This window comes from Perca fluviatilis, chromosome 13, assembly GCF_010015445.1.
Source record: "Perca fluviatilis chromosome 13, GENO_Pfluv_1.0, whole genome shotgun sequence".
Lineage (NCBI taxonomy): Eukaryota > Metazoa > Chordata > Actinopteri > Perciformes > Percidae > Perca > Perca fluviatilis.
Genome location: NC_053124.1, coordinates 20941908 through 20964435, shown reverse-complemented (window position 1 = coordinate 20964435; position 22528 = coordinate 20941908). Strand labels below are relative to the sequence as shown.

Here is a 22528-nt window from a genome sequence, read left to right as displayed (position 1 = left end):
CACTTCCTATCATAACATGACTAGATTATAACGTTCTCTTAATACATCCGTGGACTATAATCACTTTTACCACTGCTCATTTTATAAAGGCTGCCGCAAGAAAACGTCTTTGTTTACGTTGTATAATGTGCTGTTGGATTGCCTTTTATTTTGCATGATTGCAGCGCGCTAGTAGCGAGCTAACGTTAGCGCGCTAACGTTAGCTAGCTCTAACATCGGCAGTCAAACAAACATCAATGATCCATGAATGACGTTGGCTACATAACGTTAGCAATATATCTTGTGTAGAATCCAGAGGGAAGGGTCAGGGAGCAGAGACACAGTATTTAGATGAAGTGAGCTGGTTTGACCATGGAGATGGGATGTGCTGGCTTAGCTTTAACGCGTTAGTGTGTGCGCGTCAGCGGCCGGGGAGAGGGTGTAAAAGAGGGGTGTGGCGATGACATCATCGATACGGATCCGTATTCACCATCCATACCGGGCCAAACGAGAGTAGTTTTGATTTTTTCACCCTGAGACCAGGTTTCAAAAAAGTGCGTTTTCAGGCAGTGCGTTTGCAGGATTCGTCTGGACGGTCGGCCCAAACGATGCAAAACATGTGCGTTTGCACAAAAAAACGTTTCCGTGTGGATGGCCCCTTAAAAAAGGTCCCATGGCATGAAAATTTCACTTTAAGGTTTTTTAACATTAATATGCGTTCCCCCAGCCTGCCTATGGTCCCCCAGTGGCTAGAAATGGCGATAGGTGTAAACCGAGCCCTGGGTATCCTGCTCTGCCTTTGAGAAAATGAAAGCTCAGGGGGCATGTGGCGATCTGCGTTTACCACCCTTACGTAGGAGCAAGGATACCTCCCCTTTCTCTGCTTTGCCTGCCCATGAGAAATAAGGCTCGTTCGAGATGAACTGCGCCTCGCCTGTAAAGTAGACGAGAGCAGGCGGCAGCAGCCGGGGGCGGTGACAAAAGTCCGCTCTCAAGTCGGACAGTTTTCCAGCTGACTCCAGCAGCCTTCAGGCTGAACAGGAAGTGACACAAACACTGTGGTCCGTTCGGGTCCGATTCAGATTTAATAAAATGTTATCAGAGCCATATATCAGATCCTACACAGTCTCCAGTTGATTTTATTATGACAGAGTAGCTGTCAAAATTCTCTACTTGCTGATTTTAATCACCAACAGACTGTAGGTGATCTGTAATCTGAACAGATTTAGTCTCTCTGACTTCTAAACATAACTATCAACCTCACAACATGTGTTCTGTACAGATTAAGCTTTTAAATCAGACAAATAGCAGTTAAAATCCCTCCGATTCAAAATCAATAAAAAGTTTATATAAAACGTCATCATGTTGAGTCGATTCTGAACCAATCAGCTGTTCGATCAGCTGAGAGGCCGGCGTTTCCCAGCATGCCCTGGGATCCACCTGCGTCCGCCTGGCTCTTGCAGTTGGTGAAAAGCAACTGCGCTGCCTGCGTCTCAGAACTGCGGCCGCCTTGGTCTCGTGAGATTATCGTTGCCCACGTGTGCATGACGTCAGAGCAAGTCGGGATCAAGTCGGACACAAATCTAACCGGCATGCATTGGGCGCCGATCGCCGGTGATCGATTCTGCGCAGATCTGGCTCATCTCGAACGAGCCTATAGACACATCATTGCTTGCAAATAAGCTAAGTTTCAGTTGGTCAAGGCCACACCCCCACCCTCCACCTTGCTCCCTCTCTCCTCCTCAATAGCATTTAAAGCTACAGAAATGGCACACAGTCTAAGGAAAGCTCATTGTGGTACTGGCTCTACTGGCTGTAATTCTGCACCAAGGCTGCATTTTGGGAACGAGACTTCAGATACAGTAGTAGGGGACCACTAAGGGGATGCACACACACACGTTTATTCAAAGAAATTGCTTTATTAGCACAAACGCAACTATGAACAAAGCGTAGGAGATCTGCCCACACAACAAATGGGAAGCTCATGAGAAGCCCAAAATCCTACAGCACCATGAAGTGTCGGTTTGCTGCCTCAGAGCCGTAGGTAACTGGCGGCATTCGGTCTCAATTTGGTCCATTTTGCAGACGTCTGTGGTGCATTGCCCTGTACTTCGGAATCACCTCTAATCTCGACTGCAGTGTGGCACAGAGCTCGGTGAGCTCCTGGCTGCGAGAGGACGGAGGTCGCACAATCCATCCAGACACCCCGTCAACGATACCGTCTTCCTCATCAGACATCAGGTCTATGGTGGCACACTTCCAAAGGTCCACCTCATCCTCAGCTAGCACACTCTTTCTCGCTTCCAGCAGCTGTAAAAACAATCAACGAAGACAATCAGTACTGCACGATGGACTGCGTATGGACAAAACACTTCTATTAATGCACCTGAAAGATAGTCACAAGACCTAATTGATCTAACAAGGCTTACCCTCTTTCTTCTCGATCGACTCCGAGCTGAACTCTTCACAGCTTCCGCCTGCGATGCAAGATCTGGTTGTTTGTACCTGAAGCTCCTGCGTACGGTCTCGTAATAGGTCTTACAGGCAGCTGGAAACCAATTAAAGGAGTCGTATGAATAAAAAACAACAAAAAAGAAAACAACAACAACACACACCACAACAACATAGGTCACAGTAAAATTAAACAAGGAAGGAGAAAACAGTAAAAGTTACTTACACACAATGGCGTCCTTAGCAACACCATGTAAATCTGGACTTGCAGACACAGCTCCGAGCAAATAGGAGGTCACGGCCTCGTTATGAGGTGAAGTTAGTCTGTTAAAACAAAATGTACGGTTAAGACCGTATCTATGAACGTATCCATTTCCTTATAAAGCAGAATGAAAGCATATTCTTTAAATCTTACCCTTGCTCCGGTTCGTAGCGCCTACAATTTGTTTCCGAGTTGTGAAGACGGCGTACCGCTTCCTGTAAAATACAAGACCAAAATAAAAACTTTTATAAAAGCAACTTACATTGGTTCTGCTCACTTGTTCTTTTACAGGGATACTAGGTTACTTTTAGCTTGGGCTACTTACAAAAAAAAGCTTTGCGTTTAAGTTACTTTTAGCTTAGCTAGCAGTCACAGAACATATTCTTACCGCAAGCTTGGGATTGTGCACCCGTCGTCTCTTCTTAGGGTTAGTCTCTTCCACACGGTTTTTCGACTCCAAAGCAGCCAACCTATCCTCTATGGACAGCAACCTGGAGTTTACTACGGTGAACTGCTCATTCACATTAGCAGCAAGCACAGTAAGCTGACGAGACAGCCCACTGATAGCATTCAGCAGTTTCTTCTCGTCGGTCTGCGGAGTGGCTGAAAGGGGTTGATCGCGTCCATGCAGAGGAGTTGAAGGGGAGTTGAAGGCGAGGCTTTCCCCCTCTTCATCCTCTTCAGTCACATACTCATTCTATGCAAATGTAAAGTACACATTTAAAATGCAGGCAATGCCCATACTCAGCACATCAAATGGCCATACTCAGCGCATGAATAGGTCCATTTGAGAGTGAAGAGACCATCATTAACATTTGAATATGAAAAGATCTCAAACAGCTAGCTTTAGTGCAATTAACCTGTTAAAAGTACTCTGTGGGAACTTCATTCAGGGGATTTTTTTGAATGGTTTATAATTCAATTGTTTATTTTAGTTGCTTTCATAGTTCCCTAACAGAAATTTAAACTGTACATTGTGAGTAACCGTAGTAGTACTGAGAGTGGAAAACAATAACGTGGGTGAAACATGTTGGGTTTTTCCCGTTTGAGCTCTGGATTAGCATGTATGGAACTTTATACAAAAAGGTAATTTTATTGCTTACCACAGAACAGGAAATGTCTTCATCATCTTGCACTGGCTCTGAATTGCTGGAGTCCAGGAAAAGATTAATGCTTTGGTCAGCTGCTGTTTCTTCTGGAAAACAACCCGTGCAGAAGATACAGTTATGCATTATATTGCGATATTCGTATTGAATAATAACAATAACCACAGCAGTGAAAAGCAGTGAAAAGCAACCACATAACTAGACAATTTAAAGGGGAGACCGGGTACAGTTACAATATCAGTAGCCAACAGCTGTACAGGTGTAACAGTTAAATTGTGGTGCTCACCGTTGTCGTCTGAACAGTCAGTCGCTGGGTGCATTTCTTCAGATTCTTCCATCAGTTCTTTTTCTGGGTCCTCGGAGTGCATTTCACTTTCATCAATCTCTCCAACTCCAGCAAAGTTATCTTCGAAGTCTTTACACATCGACGGTACATAACTCCCGCCGGTGGGGTCATGACTGGATAGCAACAGCAGGCTCTGTACGTTATCAGACCTAGCCCTTTCGGTTTTTTTCTCCCAAACTCCATTTTTGAAATAGCGCTTTCTGTGGTCAAAATACTGTGTATGACAGAGTTCAGTGTTGCAATGTTCACAGCGGCGCCGAGGTCTTTTCTTCAGTCTTGGGACTTCCATCTTTCAACTGCCGGGTACACCTTGTATATCACGGAGCTTCATAAACCGTGCTTATATATATATATATGCGAGCTCTTCTCGCGAGTTCTTCCGTATAACGATGACCTCGCATGTGATTGGAGGAGCCCTTGCAAGCGAGGTCTTGCAAGACGAGCATATAAACATATAAACCAAAGAATTTCTAATAAGGGATATACACGTTCATAGGCTGTACATTGTTCTCTAAATACATCCATGGTAAATTGTCGTTAACTGCCGAAAATTAGGGAGATTTCCTGGCGTTTACGGGGACGAAAATCCCACTTTTCATGCAATGTAATTGCATGAAAAGTAAAAGTAAAAGAAATGTAATTTTTTAAAGCAATATAGGTACAAAAGATGGGTTTTTGGTGCCATTTCAAAACTGAAACATTCAATTAGCAGAGGTAATCTGATTATGTTCCATCCCTGGAAAACAGATCTCCATTTAAATTATTTAATAGTTTTAAAATCTGAATATTGGGGAGACGAACAGTAATATGCGGAACCAATGTTCGTCTGCTAGTACACCACGGACTTCACCAAACTGCTGCACAAGAGTTTCCTCACGCCGTTGCTGTGCATTTTAAGGTGTGAGACAGAAATACTGTATTAGTATTGTATTCGCAATATAACAGGTAAGTAATTCTGCTAACGTTAATTTAAATTCAGTTTAATCAGACAGGCGACCCATATGAAAGTTAAGTAGCTAGACGTAACCTAGGTTATAGTTAAATATGCAGTACAGAGTTTATCTTGAGACAAAACGTTACTCGCTGCTCAGAACCAGGAGATAATCCTTAGCTCTTCTGTTGAGAAGTATGTTAGATCCAAAGTGATCATCTGATGTATCGACATGTTTCAGTATAACAGGATTTGGAGAAGCCTGTGAAGGTGTGATGGAAAAACCGGCGGAGGAAAGCGTTGAAAAGAGGACGGATGAAGCAGTGAAGGGCGAAGCTGCCCTCAAACCGCAGTAAGTTAGTCAACCCTCAAGTTAGTAGCCATTTGTGGAATACATTGAGTATCTTTGGACTTTTCTCACCTCCATGCATCTTGGAAGTTGTTTAAGTTGAGCGAGAAATCCAATCCTGTCTTGTCTGTCAGCTCCCTCTTCACCATAACAGCCCATTATAAAGCTTAAATTGCAGATTGTTCTTTGTCCTCATTGGCATACCCAGAGATGCCCTTCGCTTGGGGCAGCCTCTGTCTCTCAACCTGATGGAGTAATCCACCGTTTTTCCGGCAGAGTAGCATGGACTCATACATTTTACACTGCACACTTCTTTATCTAATGGAGCCAACAGAACTACACAGTCAGCAAAAAGACTCAGCAGCTGGTGAATGCACTTGACTTCTTGCACAGAGTATGGACATAGCTCTTGTTCCAGTTTTACAAGTTATGGCTGGTCCATATCAATAGCCCCTCTTGTAATTGTACCATTAACAGAGTAATTAATGTGGTAACAGAGCAGTGACTAAATGTGACCAAATGTTCTTCCCTGACACCTTGCTGAAGTAAGGCACTGTGTCAAATTATATAGACAAATTGTAACAAATGGTTTTGCAGGGCATTGATGTTGCCCTGTTCCACACTGACATGTCAAACTGACATGTTTATTACATTTCTTTTTCTTCATGTATTTGCAGATTCCTAACAACCAAAGAAAAATTTCATGCGTTTGTAGACTCTGAGTGGCAGGGCTCAAAAGGAGAAAAGGCTAGTGAAAACAACAGAGTTGAGGAGACAAATGAGACACCTGTTGAGGAACCTGAGACCAAAAAGCTCAAACTAGACGCAGAGGAGCAGAATAAGGGCGGCAACCCAGACCGTAAACGTCTTCGGGGACAAAATAAGTCAAGGCCACACACAAAGCCTACCGCCTATGATGAAAAACGACTGTGTCTCTCAGTCCTTCAGGTATAAAACCAACCATTCACAAATGTCACTTACAGTACTTTTCAATCGCTATGTCAGCTGATAGTTATTGTTATACCTTTTCCCACCCATGCAGGCCAACAGGGAATGCCCCTTCGGTGACAAATGCCACTTTCACCATAATGTAGCCGAGTACTTTGCCACTAAGCCCACTGACATCGGGGAAAACTGCTACCTCTATGACACATTCGGAAAGTGTGCTTATGGTCTCACCTGCCGCTTCGCCAAGGCACACACTACACCTGACTTCAAAACCATGGAGAACGCAGAACTAATTAAGGCCAACGAGGGCAGGAACGCAGTAAAGAACAGCCTGAGTAAGGACCTCCAGAATAGTCTGAGGAAGCGTTCGGTGGCCTTTAAGAAGTCAGAAGAGTACCTCAAAACGCTTTCAAACTACAAAGACAAAAGAGACCAGCAAGGGAATGGTAAGAAGAGTTACAAATACGAGTTGCATTCTTTTCTCATTAATCCGTTAAGTAAGTTTGTCCTTTGAGACACTGACAGACGTGCAGAAATCAGCAGTGAAAAGGAAGTATCTCTGAAGTGAATCTCTGTGGCACTTATTGGAGCTATTTTAGTTGGGAAACATGCATGCCATTCTTAATCATTTAAGTTAAACAGGTGTAAATTTAAATTTGGTCTTTTAATTCAGTCTTTTTACACACTTAGGAGATGCTCGTACAGCTGAAATATCTGCAGATCCAGCAGGAGGGGAGCAGCGTGCATCTACTGAAGCTGAAACACAGGTACAAACTTCTACTCTGAGCACTTCCTGTACACATTAGGTATAGTTAGTGTGTTGCTTAAAATGTTTTTACCTGTTTGCTTTGTGACAAACTACAGACCAGCCCAGATAAGCAGCCTCCAGTGAAGACTGTAGGCCCATTGACTGATGTAGATGTCATCAAGTTGCGCCAGTGTGAGAAGAAAACGGTATATCTTCAGGCAACCGTCTTTCCTCCAAAATGATATTTTCTTAAAATACATTGGTGACTCACAAGAAATACCATGTAATCCTCTTTCTCTGTGTTCAAGGTGGACTTTAAAGACAAGCTCTACCTTGCTCCTCTGACAACTGTAAGTGCAACCAGACTCATTTGAGTACTGTCGTTAGATGTATTATTGATGTAGTTAAATGCTGCCCAACAAATCATTCCAGACAAGAGTTCATTTAAAATGTCACTCTAATGAGCCAGTAACATACCAAGCTATATCAAATTCTGGCCCATAAATAAGGTTTTGACATGATGAAATACTTCCTTTTCTTTCCCTAGTGTGGAAATCTGCCTTTCCGTCGCGTGTGCAAGCGCTTCGGAGCAGACATCACCTGTGGGGAGATGGCCATGTGCACAAACCTGCTGCAGGGGCAGCAGTCAGAATGGGCCCTCCTGAAACGGCACGAAAGTGAAGATGTTTTTGGCGTCCAGGTGATGTCATCATAGATTATTAAGACTCTCCAGAATCAGAGTTGTTGAATTACTCTGTTCAAGTTATTGTTATAAACACGACTTGTGTGAGAATGAAGATGGCCTCAATTCTGAAGTCAGAATTGTGTCTCCAGGTGGAGGGCTGCTTCCCCGACACCATGACGAGGTGTGCAGAGCTCATCAACAACAACACTGATGTTGACTTCGTGGACATCAACTCTGGATGCCCCATTGACCTTGTATACAAGAAGGTAAACCCTCTATCAAACTATGTAGTCCCATTCAGATTAAAGGAATAATTCCACTCTGGTTATCACTCCTTTATGTTTCCCTCCCTGCATTGTAAAATCGTAGCAGCTTTACACACTTATTTAAATTGGTATTTCCAAACCTTTCTATGCCCCTGTGTATAAATCACCGACACTGTTTGGCTGGAAATAAAAAATATTAACATGACACTCACTGACAGATGGTCTTTGTTTGCTTTCCCTCATCAGGGCGGAGGCTGCGGCTTGATGACACGCACCAGAAAGTTTGAACAGATTATCAAGGGAATGAACTATGTAAGCTTTTCTTTAACCAAATGTATCTAAATAGGAAATACCACTGTTATTAAATGTATATAGTATCTAAGTGTTACATTTAATTCTTTTTTTTTTTAAAATTCACCCAAAATGTAAGGATAAATGAGAACAGTTTTTTTTTTTTTTTTCCTGAAGGTCCTTGATGTCCCTTTAACTGTCAAGATCCGCACTGGTGTTCAGGAGAAGTGCAACATAGCGCACAAACTAATCCCAGAGATGAAGAAATGGGATGTCTCTATGATCACAGTTAGTCTTGTAAAAGCATCATAGATAAATGCATAAATGTGTGAGATGTTGTTTTTTTTTCCCAAGCCCCTTGTTTTTTTTCTTTCGTTTTGTCAGTCCTGCATTATATTTTTGTTGTTCCTCCTTTTATCATTTTTATGTCTGCAACAAAACCCAAATCAGTGTCAAAGTGTGATAACACACCACTGATGATGTTGTTTTCTTACAGTTGCATGGTCGGTCCAGGGAGCAGCGCTACACTAAGTTGGCTGACTGGGACTATATCAACACCTGTTCCAAGCTGGCCAGTCCTGTCCCACTTTTTGGTATGTGAATTTGTAAAGATTACAGCTGCGCACAGTAGATGAGGAGAAAATGTTAGTAAGAGTAATTCATTGTTTGTGATGAGATAAACTAAGGTTGTTTATTGTATTAAGGTAATGGAGACATTCTGTCCTATGAAGATGCCATGAAAGCGAGAGAGACCGGAGTTTCTGGTATGATGATTGCAAGGTTGGTGCCACTTACACACATTATAGACTAAATAATAAAAAAAACAAATTAAATGTGAAATTATTGTGTGGTCTACGCCACCTGTAGCTTTCAGAACATCTTGTAGAAAAGAAAGGTTGCCACCTTCTTTCTCAGTAAAGAATGAATATTGGTTTTATTTAGCAATTAAGTTCATTTTGCAAACGCATGTTCTCTTTGCCAGTGCAGTTACGACCTTTGCAGTGAACTTGATTTTGCATGTTTGACTTGTCTCTTCAGGGGTGCTCTCATTAAGCCATGGATCTTCACTGAAATAAAGGAGAGCAGACACTGGGACATCTCGTCCAGTGAGCGACTGGACATCCTCAGGGATTTCAGCAACTTTGGTCTGGAGCACTGGGGCTCTGACACTCGAGGTGTGGAGAAGACCCGCACCTTCATGCTGGAGTGGCTCTCCTTCATGTGCAGGTGGGCAACAACATGCACTTTAGTATATTGCATTTCTTTTACTATCAACAAGCAATATTCATGACTTGCCATTTGATTCAGAAACAAACTCAATATAGCACTCAAAGCCGGCCCGACGCATAAGCCAACTAAACCCAAACTGCCAGCAGTGTTTATAAGCTGCAGCTCAGAAAAAGGTACACGTTGTGTGTTGCATAAAAAAAGAAATCTGGGGAGCCAGTTTGAATGGGTCGGATGTAGCTGATAAAATGAATAATAGTATTGTTATCTATAATTTACAGGTGCTTAACTTTGTCAGGAGATGCTGGATCATCAGCCAGTACAAGCAAAGATTTTGCACAAAATGATTCATTATTTGTAATAAATGTATGTTCTTCAGCATATGGTTGCCTTGTGCATCATATTTTTTGCTTTCTACATTTGGACATCTTGCACATGAAGATAGGAGAGTTTCAGCTCCTACCAATGAGAACGTAACACTAAAATATTCATCAAACCTTTTGGGGCTTAGGGACCCCAAAAGTCTAGGGCCAGCCCTCATAGCACTATCTCTGTCTCTCAGATATATTCCAGTGGGCCTGTTGGAGAGGGTGCCTCAGAAGATCAACGAGAGACCTCCGTACTACATGGGCAGGAACTATTTGGAGTCCCTGATGGCCAGTCAACATGTTGGGGACTGGGTCAGGATTAGGTAAACAATTTTTAAACGATAAAAAGACCATTTAAAATCAAGCTGCACTAAACTGATCTGTTCAATTTATGTATTTACTGACTATAATTTGTTTTACTTTCTTCCCCTCTCCAGTGAAATGCTACTTGGACCTGTGCCAAAGAATTTCAACTTTTTGCCCAAACATAAAGCCAACGCCTACAAATGATTTTCTCTTTGTTTGAACCAATCCAGTTCTTTTGATTTGTTTGTTTTATTGGCTCTGGAGAATACGATTTTAATAAAAAGGATGTATTGTTTTAAATGATAAAGACTATTGAGTAGTCTGTGGTGCAGTAGCAGAATACATGGGGTGTTTGTGTGTACTTGAAATATATGCAATAAATTCTTTTGCCACACAAAGGTATTTCTCTTTCTTTTATTCTGCTTGGTATTTAAAATAAGCCATTATGAAATCTCTTTATGACTAACCCAAAAATCCAATACACATGATAGACAAAAATAGATGAGTTTACTAATTTTGTTGTGATATAAAATTGAGCCACAGTAAGTGGTCATAATTTAACATTATGTTAATGAGATATAAATAACCAGTTTATTGTGTACAACAGTAAAATGTTATGTAATACAACAGCAAAGCAATACTTCCAATCTGTATCCAGCATGTAATATGTTTTTTTACACTAAGTCAGACAAGTGTTGAATCTACTTTCGGAGATAAGTAGCGGGTGGCATAAATGTATTTTAATGTTTTGTTTAATTGTTATAAACGTCTGGACCAAGTTAATAAAAAGTTTTTTATTCACAGTTCATGACTGGAAAATGAATGCAAAGAATAGGTCAGAATTGGCCTGTGTTACAAGTGGGCCATTCTGCATAATAAGTAATTTACCTGGTACCTGAAGTATATTTTGATGCTTAACTTTTGTACGTTTACTTAAGTAAGACTTTGAATATAAGTTAAAAAAAAAAGTATTTTTTACACTGTAGTATTGCTACTTTTACTCTAGTAAAAGATCTGAGTACTTATTCCACAGGTGCACTGTGAGACTTCACTTGAGGAGCAATTACCAATTAGCAGCTACCAGATGCAATCAATTAGCTTCCAACCAGTACTTATAGCACGGCAGGATGCTGCGTCTTTGTACAGGTCTCAGCAGCTGCAGGAGGGCTTTACGTGGATCCATGGCTGGTGTTAGGGTTGAGATGTTACTGGTGCTGACTGTGATGCTGCTGCTTGTTCCAGTAAAGGGATGGGAACATATCAATGGCACTCAACTTGTTAATTCTGACGAGTCGGGGCAATTGAATGACCCACAAAACGTTACAGGTAAATGACTACCAATGAGACCATAGGTGGAAGGTGTGTTCACTATTGGTGGCTTGTTGCAAAGGTTTTCTTCTATTTTCCTGTAGCAAGAACCACTCCATGAGGTTAAGTCTGGGCCTTTATGTACTTTAAAGCCAGACCATGTGATTATGTGTCTGAAAGAGTGAAACCTTTAACTCTACCTAAATGGTTCAGACTTGGTGGCTGTTTTACTTACTTTGTACCAGAGTCACATACTACTTGATTATATGGCCAGGCTGTATTTTGCATATTGTCTATCCAAATACTTTTCATAATATCAAACATTTTGTAGAATTTCTTTCTCTGACTTACCCTTTTTCAGGTAAGTCTTATGGCAAGCTTTAGTTATAATGGGGAAGGTGCTTAAGGCTTTTGACTGGTTAAAATGTTTGACCTCAAGGAAGTGGCATCAGACTTGTTAATAGCAACTGCATTTTCATGAAGAAGAAATTAATGGGAAATGTTTAAGACCACTCTTTACTGTGCTGTCCAAATAATTAAGGAAATTTCTGAAGCATTTTGCCTGCAGTTGGTAACTACTACCACTCTCTCCTCCAGATGACAGCAGCTACTTTGCCAGTGAAGAAGAATTTCCTGAGGATGTACTTTTTAAAGTTGGAGGTGCCTCCACTAGTGAAACTGTCAACCCTTTTGCTGACCATGGATTCCAGATAGACACAGTAGATGCCCCTTTGAGGAATTGGACCAGCCATAGTTCTTGTGTGTTAGAAGTGGTTTGTAGTGATGTTGGCTTCCAGATTACTCTCCTGACTGTTTCATTAAGTGAAATCACAATTTTGGGTATGTACTTGATGTTTCTGTCCATTTGAAATTATGCTTAATGCATGTCAATTTACTAGGATTATTTTCCCTTTTCAGACTTGGACTCAAAGGAATTATCTGTCATGGATGCTCCCAAATCTTGTGGCTATGAAGTGGATCCTTTCCAGAACACCTTGAGTGTACCCTTTACTGGCTGCAATGTGAAACATGTAAGTTACTGTAAAGCATTGCCTTGGCTCTTTTCTTTAAAATTGATGTAAATGTACTGTTTTTGTACATGTCTTAACAAACCTTTTAAAATTACAGACTGATGGCTACAGCCTGCAGTTGTTGTATGTAGATAAGACCGGTCAGAGACAAGTTGCTACTGCATCTTGTGAGAAAAATCCAAAGTTTGGCCCTCGCTTCAATGGCAAAAACAGGGGCCAAAAAAAAAAAAAAAAAAAAAAAAAAAAAAAAAAAAAAAAAAAAAAAAAAAAAAAAAAAAAAAAAAAAAAAAAAAAAAAAGAGGAAGGGGGGGGAAAAAAAAAAAAAAAAAAAAAAAAAGGAAGGAAAAAAAAAAAAAAAAAAAATGGGTGGGCGGGGGGGGCTTCCCTTGGAGGAGCGGTTGACTTGTGGTTGTATAGGAATATCTGCCTCAGACTGTGAGGAGAGGGGATGCTGTGTGTCTTCTTCTGACTGTTACTACCCACTGGATGGTAGGGCTTACGTTTAGAGCACTGTGGTATAAAATGATCCTCCATTTTAATTTCTCTAATTGAAAACTTCTGTTAAGTGAGTTATAACTTTTATATATTTTTTTTCTTCCTCCCCTCCCTTAGAGTGCACTGCAGGCAACTTTGTTTTTGCCATTCGCTTCAACTCTACATCCATCCCTTTGGACCCCACCAAGCTCATTATTCCCGGGAGTCCAAATTGTAAACCAGCCATTGTTAATGACAAGGTTGCCATCTTTAAGTTTAAAGTTACAGAATGTGGAGCTCGTGCTTTTGTAAGTCATCCCCTTTACTTGTTTTTACAATGCACTTTCCAGTTTGTTAACTTTAAAAACTAGTATTTACTCTAGTGCATTAAGATGATACATTGCCTGATCAAGTGACAGACTTGTAGGCTAACATTAGCAATTGCTTGCTACTGCTTATTGAAATGGCAGATAATGCAGATTTAAAAGCCGGAGCCCTGGAGTTTTTGAATTTTCAAATTTCAGCACCATAGACTAGTGTTTTATGACATTATGCCAGACTCCTCACCCTGACCTGCCATTGTTGCAAGTAGGTCATAAGTTAATAGTCCATATCATGATATTCCACTTATGGTATTGCTCTAGTGCTGCAGAAAATCTTGCCAGATGACTGTCTTTTCTCCAATGTCCGCTTTCTTTGTTGGAATTTTAAACACCATCTATTTATGAGGACTATAGTTAACTGCTCCTTAGATCTCTGCAGGTTAAATCAAGACAGCTAGACTATCTGTCCAGAGTGTGGGTTCCCCCACAACTAAACATCCCAAGGCTATTTTGCAACTGCTCTGGGCAAGCATAACACACCCATGGCAATATTTGGTTTAAAGAGGGCAATAAAAGAGCATGTTTTACTCCAATCATGGAATGCTGTGGACTAGCCAGACCCTCCTCTGGTTCTGTGGAGGTAGGTCTGGCAATAATAAGATTACAAATTGATAAACTTGTCATCTAGAGTTCTAATGTGCTTACATAGCACTTAAAGTTGGAGTCTTGCAATTCTGTACTTGAATATAATGTTAATTCTCTAATGTGACAAACTAGTTGCAAGTTGTGATCTTGTATCTGTGTTTTTATATTTTATTTTAATAGGATTTTAAAGAAACATGCTGGCAGTCTGTGCCTCAAGCAGTAAATATTCTAGACCTGAAGCAACACCTGAGGAATCTTTACTTTTTCTTGACAGGAAGTTGGTGAGACAACTATCTACCTGACTGAAGTGCAATCTGTTGTCCAAACTTGGAATCTCAAATATGGCATAATATCAAGAAGCGACTATTTCAAGTTAGTGGGTTATACATTTTAACACTCTAGGGCATCATGACAGATCTAGTAATGAATGTGGTCCTGCTTTAAGGTTATCTGTACATGCATGTAGGACCAACTCAACATTTTTTTTTTTTTTTCCTAGGTTCATGATTGAATGCCGCTACAGCAAATCACAGGCCAGTCCTCTGGAGCAACTGGCCCATGTTTCCTACATGGTCAAGACCCCGTGTTCCAGCTTGCCATTGTCTATTATCTCAGATGGCTTATATGGTGTTACACTAAGAATTGCTCAGGGTGAGGTGCTTATTCATTTTCCAAACCAAATGCTTGTAAAATGCATGGCTGGAGTGAGATTGTAAGTAGTGGTGAAATGATAAAATGTTGTCAGTTTTAATAAGCTTGCTCTTCTGTATTTCCCCAATAGATGAGACTTATTCAAGCTACTTCCCTACTTACCATCAGCCCTTGAGAATGCTCCTTGGCAAGCCAGTGTATCTTGAACTGCTCCTGAAGTCTCCAAAACCAGATGCAGTACTTATTGTGAACTACTGTTTAGCTTACCCTCGCTCTGCAAAGAATGCTCTGGTGCTCATTTTTGAAGGGTAAGCATGACTGTCTGATCCAACTGCATATGTATTAAAGTTAACAAATGGCCTAGTCTAACCTTTACTTGCATTTCTGTAGGTGTGCCAATCCTCATGATCCAACTGTGTCTATACTTAAAGTCAGTGGCCTTCCCCAAAATCGTTACCAAAGGCGCTTTGTGGTCCAGGCTTTTCAGTTTATGGATCAAAAGACAAACCAGTACCTTGACGAAGAAGTGAGTCAAATTATTCAGAAGGAAATTCTGTATACAATAATGCAGACTAAAATGAACACTACCAAAAGGGGCCCAGATGCAGATAGGTTACTTACTCACTCTAAGAGGTCCTTAAATCAGCTGGGAATCTCACCCATAGCTCAACTTTCACTGTTCTTACTGCAAACATGAAATGAGAACATGTGGTTCAAGGATTTGTTTTTAATGGTAATTTTTATATATATTTTTTTCCTCCTGCAGATCTATTTTATGTGCTCTACAGAAGTTTGTCGGACAGACGAAAAGACTTGTAAAGAACGGTGTTTTGATGGAAAGGTCAGTCTCTAAACCTTGCATATGTTACCACCGTTTTAAAATGTCTAATCAAATTCTTTGCTTCTAGACAATTTAGGATTTGCAGCTCTAGGAGAGGATTTGCAGACTTAAGGAAAATGGATAAAGAACTGAAACTAAAGTAACAGAGTTAACATTTGATATAGTATAACATGGGTCTCTTGAGATGTGGAATTTTCTACTGGTGTAGGTTTAAGTGGGGTCAGATCGGTGTTGGATAACCTTCTTGTGAGGCAAACATAGTGATGAGTGCACACTGGACTAGATCAATCTTAACTACTGCCCCCAAATGCACAGTATAAAGTATCATGACATCCATTTTGAGGGGGGGGGGGGGCATCAGTGTTTTGGAATAACTGGACACTAAAAGTTTCAGCTCCTACAATGAGAACATAACAGTAAAATATTCATCAAACCTATTGTGGCTTAGGGACCCTGAAAGTCTAGGGCTGGCCCTGATGGCACTATCTGTCTCTCAGGAATATTCCAGTGTTGGAGAGGATTCCTCAGAAGAAGAGACCTACTTACCACATGGGAGGGAACCATCTGATGGCCAGTCAACCTGTTGGGGACTGGGTAAACATTAGGTGAACAATTTTTAAACCAAGAATTGACTATTCAAATCAAGCTACACCACTGATCTGTTAACTTTATGTATTTACGGACTATCATTTTTTTTTTTTTACTTTCTTCCCCTCTCCAGTGAAATGCTACTTGGACCTGAATACATAAGTGTTTGCGTGTACTTGAAATGTATGCAATAAAGTATATTGTGACCATGGTATTTTATTCTGCTTATTTAAAACTAGCAATTATGAAGTATTTGCCAAATGGTGTACTGTGAAATGGTATACACTGCATGTTATGCAGAAAATAGGAGTTTGCGCATTTTGTGATTACAATTGAGCCACAGTTGGTGGTAATTAAACCTGTTAATGAGAACAACAGTATAACATGGGTCTGTTTGAGATGTGGAGTTTATACTGTGTAGTTTAAGTGGGGTCAGATCTGTGCTGCAGTGTTTTGCCTTCTCATGAGGCAAATGTAGTGAGTACACTTAACAACTTGCTCAAACTACTGCCCCCATATATACAGTAAAGACTGGTTTCAAAAATGTAGCCTAATCTAGATTGTTAATAATTTTTTTTAACACTTGTATTGTGTGCAGTAGTTTTACGGTTTACATGTGTGCAGTTTCATAATCTGTAAAGCACTTGAAGTTCACTAACTTTAAGGTGCTAGACCAGTGGTTTGCAACCTGGGGTCTGGGCACCCCTGGGGGGTGGCAAAGATCACAGGGGTGCAAGTCTTTATCTGGTTTGAGGTTAAAAAAAAATTTACATGTTAAATTACAATACACTAGGGCTGGGTGATATGGGGAGAATCAAATATTTTTGATCAAATTCCTCTTGATACTGCAATGATATTGTAGTGTTGACTTGGTGCTTTCATGAGATTTATGAACAGTCATGTGGATATAATGACTAAGTGGGTAAAGGCAAATTACAGAACAGTTAAAACAGTCTGGTAAGTTCAGAAAATGACATCCCTTTACTGTAACGCAGCTTTACCAGGAAAAGACAACCCTTATGCCATATTACAATATCCAAAACCTAAGACAATATCTAGTCTCATATCGATATATTGCCCAGCTCTACACTAGAATATATAATGTATACAAAAGTCTGTATAAAAACTTGTATCATTTTTCCTGCTGCCATGGCATCACTATTTTATGAAACATGGCAGAGTAACTTAACAGTACTGATAACTCCTCTGTATCAAAAAAGAAAGTAAGGCTCTATCTCGAGAGTTACTTCAACTTTGGTTTCGGGGGGGTGTGCTCAGCTTTTCTTAGACATGAGTAGGGGGGGCGCCAAGGAAAAAATGCTGGGAACCACTGTGCTATACAAATAGTTTGATTAAAGTAGCCAAAAAATAAACTGCCAAACGATCATAACAAATTGTTTCTTTCCAGTGGTGGAAAGAAACTACATTTGCAAGTACTTCAGGGACTTAATTTACTAGACTACTTCAATTTTCTGCCACTTAATAGCCTACTCTGACTCCACTACCTTTCAGATTCATATATACTTTATACTCCAATACATTTATTTGATAACGGTAGGAACTACTTTCCAGAGCCACTTTGATAATACAAAATATAAACAAATATCAAAAATACTAACCCACAGTGGGGAATTCATGAGCTACCCAGCAGTAGGCTGTATAAAGTAAGAGGCCTATTAGGCCTATATATAAATTAAAAATTAACCTCACGCTTACCAGCTGCAATGTTTAAGTGATGACATATTACTGCATCAATAATAATCTAAACATGTAATATACATTTCTGGCAATTCTGCAAAATGTAGACTTTTACTTGTACTTAAATTCATTTTGATGCTGATACTTTCGTAGTAATTCTTCCACCATTGTGATATCAGAGCCCTTCTCAGATCTGTCAGAGAGGCTTGCTCTCCTCTTTAAACTGTTTCTGGACCATATATGAACATGACAAAGCATCTGCCGCTGACCCACAATTCTTTGCGCCGTGAAAACAATCAAACAGCCACTTTGTGCCCATATACTGTCTATGGTGCCCACTCATGAGAGTCTATCTGGTCTATTTTATTTTCTACGTAAATTAAAACATTTAACCATTTCAACGCTTCAAATACGTCGTGTCAACGTCATTAGGAAACACAGGAAGTGTCTGTCAGGTGAGAAGAGTCACATGTGGACATAGCCATAGTGGACATATACAGCTGTACGAGAATTAACACGGAGTGAGTTCTTTAAACGGAACAGTTTTTTGTTTTAATGCTTATTTATGCGTTTCAGAAATGAGCAGAGCAGAATATGAGTCAGATATAAGGCTAGCTCTGATTCAGTGTAACGTTAAGTTAGCCAGCTACCTGCTACTTTTCATATTTAGTTAGCCGGTTAGCTATCAGTCTGACTTGTCACCTAACGTTAGCTGCTCAGCTTTCACAGTTAGCTAGAGTTCTGTTGAGCTGCTCCAGGCCTGTTTAGGCAATCAGTCTTGCATCAAAAGTGATTTTTAGTTAATAATGTTAGTTAAAAAGTGCACATTCCAGTTTTGGTATGGCATACATATGTAATGTTCTGTTAACTGAAGTGTGTATAAATAAATATGATCTATTGCACAAGTACATATGTTTTGTCGAAGTTATATCTATATTAATTCCTGATTGCACTGAGTCCTTTCTAATACACTGAAATTCATGTTCTCTCCCCCCCCCCCCCCCCTCAAGTTATCACACAAATGTGTGGCTTCATTTTTAAATGTTATAAATGTTCACAAATAGAGCTTTAAGGGAGGGAAGTGAGCCTTTTGCTATAATAGGACATTTTTAATGATTTAACTTTCTACTTTGCCCACTCATGTAACATCACATAACTAATATAAACTACAAGATGCACAAAGTAACGGGGTTAGGGCTAGTCAGCTGTGACCATAATGTTGCAAAACTGTCACCACATCCTGATTGGAAGAGCAGTCAGCAGGTTTAGAGGAGGGCGTGGTTTTGGTGCTCAAATATGACTGCAAACAACTGGAGGTAGACTCGTCTCACTCCACTCTGCCTGTTCAATCCTCAGTTCCTGTTGCTGGCAAAGATGGCTCATCTCACAGCGCTTTTTAAGTATGTGGACGAACACCAGGATCTGTACGTGCAGGTAAGCTCATCCTGAGTGTTTTGATGTAATAGTTCATTGTAAGTTTACTCCATTAATGACCTCCTGCTGTTACGGTAATGGCTGGGTATTGTTCCAAAAATTTCGATACCAATACTGTGACTTCGATACCGGTTCCTAAATGATACTTTTTTCGATACCAATTTTATACAACAAAAATAAATCTTTTGATTTATTTATTTTTCAGCTCCTACTTTGTGAGCTCTGCGTAATGCTGGATTTCCTCAGGCAGGTGAAATAACAGAGTGGAGCGATTCATTCCCTATTAGAACAGCGGTATGAGCGAATTCCGCTGATGGTGACGGAAGTCCCCGGATGTTCACCGCTCTCCCCTCTCTCCGAAAGTTGACTCAGAGTCAATGCGGTAGCCAATGAGAGGGCAGACTCACGAACGTGCCTCCGATATATTCTCCCGTGTATACACTACACTATATTTGAAATTCCGCCCAATATATAAAAGCGGAAAAATTTACATCAGAACCACAACCCGAATCAGAATGGAGGAAAAATTAATTAATGTGATAGGCGAGTTACCTTTTTGTTTTGTTAATAGAAAAAAACCAAGCTTGCCAAAGAGTATCCCAGGCAGTAGGCATTTCTGGTGAGTAACGTTGCATTATATATTTTTTATTTAGTAACGTTAGCACTTTAGCATGACAAATCGTTAGCTCGGTGGGCAGTTCTCTTTTTCGTAAAGAGATAGCATGCCATCAACAGTTTCTTTCTACGGCCCATGGTGCACGAAGAAATGACAGAAACACTGTATGCAAATAACCCAACACAACTTTTTAAGCGGCAAAGTGTGTGATTGGAGTAAATACTTTATCAAAAACTTTTTCATAGGTCAGATAGAAAATTAACACAGCGACACCCGACACCACCAAAACGTGTACACCGTCGCCTCTATTTTGTGGGGACACAATTCTGCTTGGAATCCGCTGCATGTCAGTGCACGTGACCAACGACAGCGGAGTTGGAGTTGAAAAACGCTGCCCGTGGAAACTCCGCGTAACGTAGAGTTTTTCCTGCCTGCCTCTGCAATGTGTAACTACTGTACATTCAAGGCCCATTCAATCTGACTACACTATGCAGTTTTGAATTAAACTTTAACAAAATGTGACCCTTACGCTTCTCAAACTTGGACGTGCTATCATGTTTTCTTAGACAATGTTAAAATGTATGTGAATTTTTCTTGTTCCTAGCGTCTGGCAGACTGGGTGGAAGTCCAGAGTGTGTCTGCTTGGCCAGAGAAGCGCGGGGAGATCAAGAAGATGATGGAGATGGCAGCCAAGGACATTGAGAAGCTTGGAGGAACAGTGGAGATGGTGGACATCGGCAAACAGAAGGTATTTAAGAGTGTGCTGTTTAATGTTTTGGACTTAATCCATTGGTTTTTCATTGCTTTCCCTATGTATACTGTTTTGGTTATTTGGTTCTGTTAAAGGTTTTGATTTAACAGAATGGGCCCTTTTTGAAAAACCTTAACCCTTTATTATTATTAAATCTCTATTAAAATGTAGGCTGTTATTTTTCTTTGTGCATGCAGCTTCCCTGTGGCGAGGAGATCCCCCTGCCGCCTATCATCCTGGGTCGTTTGGGTTCAGACCCGGGCAAGAAAACGGTGTGTATCTACGGCCATCTTGATGTCCAGCCAGCTAACATTGATGATGGCTGGGATACAGAGCCTTTCACTCTGGTGGAGAAAGACGGTGAGAGTAGAATTTTTTTGGTTTCTCTTTGACACAGAATTATCCTGAAGCTGTTTTCATATGATCCGGAAAGTTTGTCATTTAACATCCAAACAGCTTTATTGGAAGTTACTGGAGTAGACTGAAACGTTGTTTTGGCATGTAACACGAGGCGTGGTGTGGTTAACTTCAGGGTTTCTCTTCCCAAGATTTCATGTTATGATTACACTACTTTCTTTTTTGGCTTGGCAAACATATAATATCACATTGCACTGAAATAAATGACCAACATGTCCTGCAGAGAAGGCCTGAAGGCAGAATCAAATAGGACAAGTAAATGGAAATGTAGTTTACTGTAACTGAGCCATGACCAGGCTACAGAATGAAATAAAATTGGTAATTTAGTATTTTCACTATTACTACCATCTCTACTTAAATGTAACCTCTGTATATGTTCTTTGAGCTTTTATCATCTTTGAACTTGTGATCATATCACAGTTTGCTGCATATTGCCAAAGTCCAGCCTAATTACCTCATGCTTTAGGGTAGAGTTGTTCTCTTAATTAGGTATTCTCTGCAAGCCTTGCAGATCAAGTTGAACTAACTGTTGAAAGTACTGTTGTATTTAACAATAATACATTCGTGGCTCACATTAAGCATTTTACTTAGTGAATGTATTACATGATGACAGAGGTTCAGTCTTTTTGATAAATTTCCCATATTTATCATTTTATTTTTGTCTGCTATTTAACCAACTTGCCAGCTTTCCTAAATTAGTTAGTATGAATCATTAAAATCTACACAATAATTCAAATGCTATAATCATTTTACACTCTGAAGGTGTATTTATCATGCGCTAAACAACACAACAGAATTGCTTAACTCTACTGTGTGTGAACTCCATTGTAAGTTATCAGCACTTATTAACCAGGTCAACTCCCCGGCCATTTTATGAGGTCAATCTGTTCAACTGCTTGTTAACACAAATATCTAATCAGCGAATCACGTGGCAGCAGTTCAATGCATTAGGTATGTAGTCACGGTCAGGTCAATCTGCTGAAGTTCAAATCAAACATTAGAATGGGGAAGAAAGGTGATTAAGTTACTATGAACATGGAAGGTTGTTGGTGCCAGATTTCAGAAACTGCTAATCTACTGGGATTTTAATGCACAACAAAAAAAAGAGAAAATATCCAGTGAGCAGCAGTTCTCTCGTCCTTATTGATGGCAGAGGTCAGAGGAGAATGGTCAGACTGGTTTGAGCAATAGTGACTCAAATAACTCCTTGTTACAACTGAGGGATAAAGAAGAGCATCTCTGAGTGCACAACACGTTGAATCTTGAAGCGCATGGGCTACAGCAGCAGAAGACCACAACGTGTGCCACTCCTGTCAGCTAAGAGCAGAAAACTGAGGCTACAATTGGCATGTGCTCTGCAAAATTGGACAATAGACGATTGGATAAACGTTGCCTGGTCTGTTTAGTCTTGATTTCTGCTGCGACATTTACAAGGTATACCTAATAAAATAATAAATGAACGGTATATTTGTAGTTTTTTTTTTTTTT

General features: G+C 40.3%; 4 protein-coding genes across 6 annotated transcripts in view; 3 read left to right on the top strand and 1 right to left on the bottom strand.

Annotated features, from left to right (window-relative positions):
• Positions 1–1878: 1878 nt before the first annotated feature.
• On the bottom strand, positions 1879–4861 carry LOC120571942. The gene is made up of 7 exons (XM_039821099.1): positions 4085–4861; positions 3796–3887; positions 3081–3389; positions 2846–2907; positions 2657–2754; positions 2409–2527; positions 1879–2289 (listed from the first exon to the last, which is right to left on the bottom strand). The coding sequence occupies exons 1-7, from the start codon at positions 4431–4433 to the stop codon at positions 2044–2046; spliced, it is 1275 nt and encodes a 424-aa protein (XP_039677033.1). The 5' UTR covers positions 4434–4861; the 3' UTR covers positions 1879–2043.
• Positions 4862–4965: 104 nt separating this feature from the next.
• Positions 4966–10661, top strand: dus3l (dihydrouridine synthase 3-like (S. cerevisiae)). 2 transcript variants are annotated; one of them, XM_039821097.1, is made up of 16 exons: positions 4966–5089; positions 5317–5427; positions 6102–6372; positions 6467–6818; positions 7063–7139; positions 7237–7326; positions 7429–7470; positions 7668–7820; positions 7955–8071; positions 8318–8383; positions 8540–8650; positions 8859–8955; positions 9067–9142; positions 9401–9589; positions 10152–10280; positions 10395–10661. In XM_039821097.1, the coding sequence occupies exons 2-16, from the start codon at positions 5351–5353 to the stop codon at positions 10465–10467; spliced, it is 1920 nt and encodes a 639-aa protein (XP_039677031.1). In that variant the 5' UTR covers positions 4966–5089; positions 5317–5350; the 3' UTR covers positions 10468–10661. The 2 variants fall into 2 exon arrangements, with proteins under 2 accessions (XP_039677031.1, XP_039677032.1); XM_039821098.1 differs by having other exon boundaries at positions 4982–5042.
• Positions 10662–11396: 735 nt separating this feature from the next.
• LOC120571828 (zona pellucida sperm-binding protein 4-like) lies at positions 11397–16338 on the top strand. The gene is made up of 13 exons (XM_039820921.1): positions 11397–11589; positions 12169–12411; positions 12490–12602; positions 12700–12822; positions 12983–13091; positions 13215–13384; positions 14319–14416; positions 14544–14695; positions 14826–15003; positions 15086–15221; positions 15462–15536; positions 16034–16141; positions 16258–16338. The coding sequence occupies exons 1-12, from the start codon at positions 11445–11447 to the stop codon at positions 16139–16141; spliced, it is 1650 nt and encodes a 549-aa protein (XP_039676855.1). The 5' UTR covers positions 11397–11444; the 3' UTR covers positions 16258–16338.
• Positions 16339–18124: 1786 nt separating this feature from the next.
• The window catches only part of LOC120571532 (cytosolic non-specific dipeptidase-like), a 10947-nt gene continuing 6543 nt past the window's right edge, over positions 18125–22528 (top strand). Inside the window, exons 1-4 of one of the 2 annotated variants that reach the window (XM_039820529.1) lie at positions 18125–18277; positions 19179–19256; positions 20477–20620; positions 20821–20983. In XM_039820529.1, the coding sequence (XP_039676463.1) occupies positions 19197–19256; positions 20477–20620; positions 20821–20983 (367 nt within the window). In that variant the 5' untranslated portion in view covers positions 18125–18277; positions 19179–19196. Of the gene's footprint in view, positions 18344–19178; positions 19257–20476; positions 20621–20820; positions 20984–22528 lie in introns of both variants that reach the window. The other variant, XM_039820528.1, reaches the window with a different exon arrangement.

Coding starts and splice junctions, on each gene's coding strand:
- LOC120571828 (XM_039820921.1), top strand. CDS start 11,445: ATGGCTGGTGTTAGGGTTGAGATGTTACTGGTGCTGACTGTGATGCTG. Junction 14,417..14,543: donor TCAAGAAGCGACTATTTCAA/GTTAGTGGGTTA, acceptor TTTTTTTCCTAG/GTTCATGATTGAATGCCGCT. Junction 15,537..16,033: donor AACGGTGTTTTGATGGAAAG/GTCAGTCTCTAA, acceptor TCTGTCTCTCAG/GAATATTCCAGTGTTGGAGA.
- dus3l (XM_039821097.1), top strand. CDS start 5,351: ATGGAAAAACCGGCGGAGGAAAGCGTTGAAAAGAGGACGGATGAAGCA. Junction 5,428..6,101: donor GAAGCTGCCCTCAAACCGCA/GTAAGTTAGTCA, acceptor ATGTATTTGCAG/ATTCCTAACAACCAAAGAAA. Junction 6,373..6,466: donor TGTGTCTCTCAGTCCTTCAG/GTATAAAACCAA, acceptor CCACCCATGCAG/GCCAACAGGGAATGCCCCTT.
- LOC120571942 (XM_039821099.1), bottom strand. CDS start 4,433: ATGGAAGTCCCAAGACTGAAGAAAAGACCTCGGCGCCGCTGTGAACAT. Junction 2,908..3,080: donor TGCACAATCCCAAGCTTGCG/GTAAGAATATGT, acceptor TGTATTTTACAG/GAAGCGGTACGCCGTCTTCA. Junction 2,528..2,656: donor TGCTAAGGACGCCATTGTGT/GTAAGTAACTTT, acceptor ATTGGTTTCCAG/CTGCCTGTAAGACCTATTAC.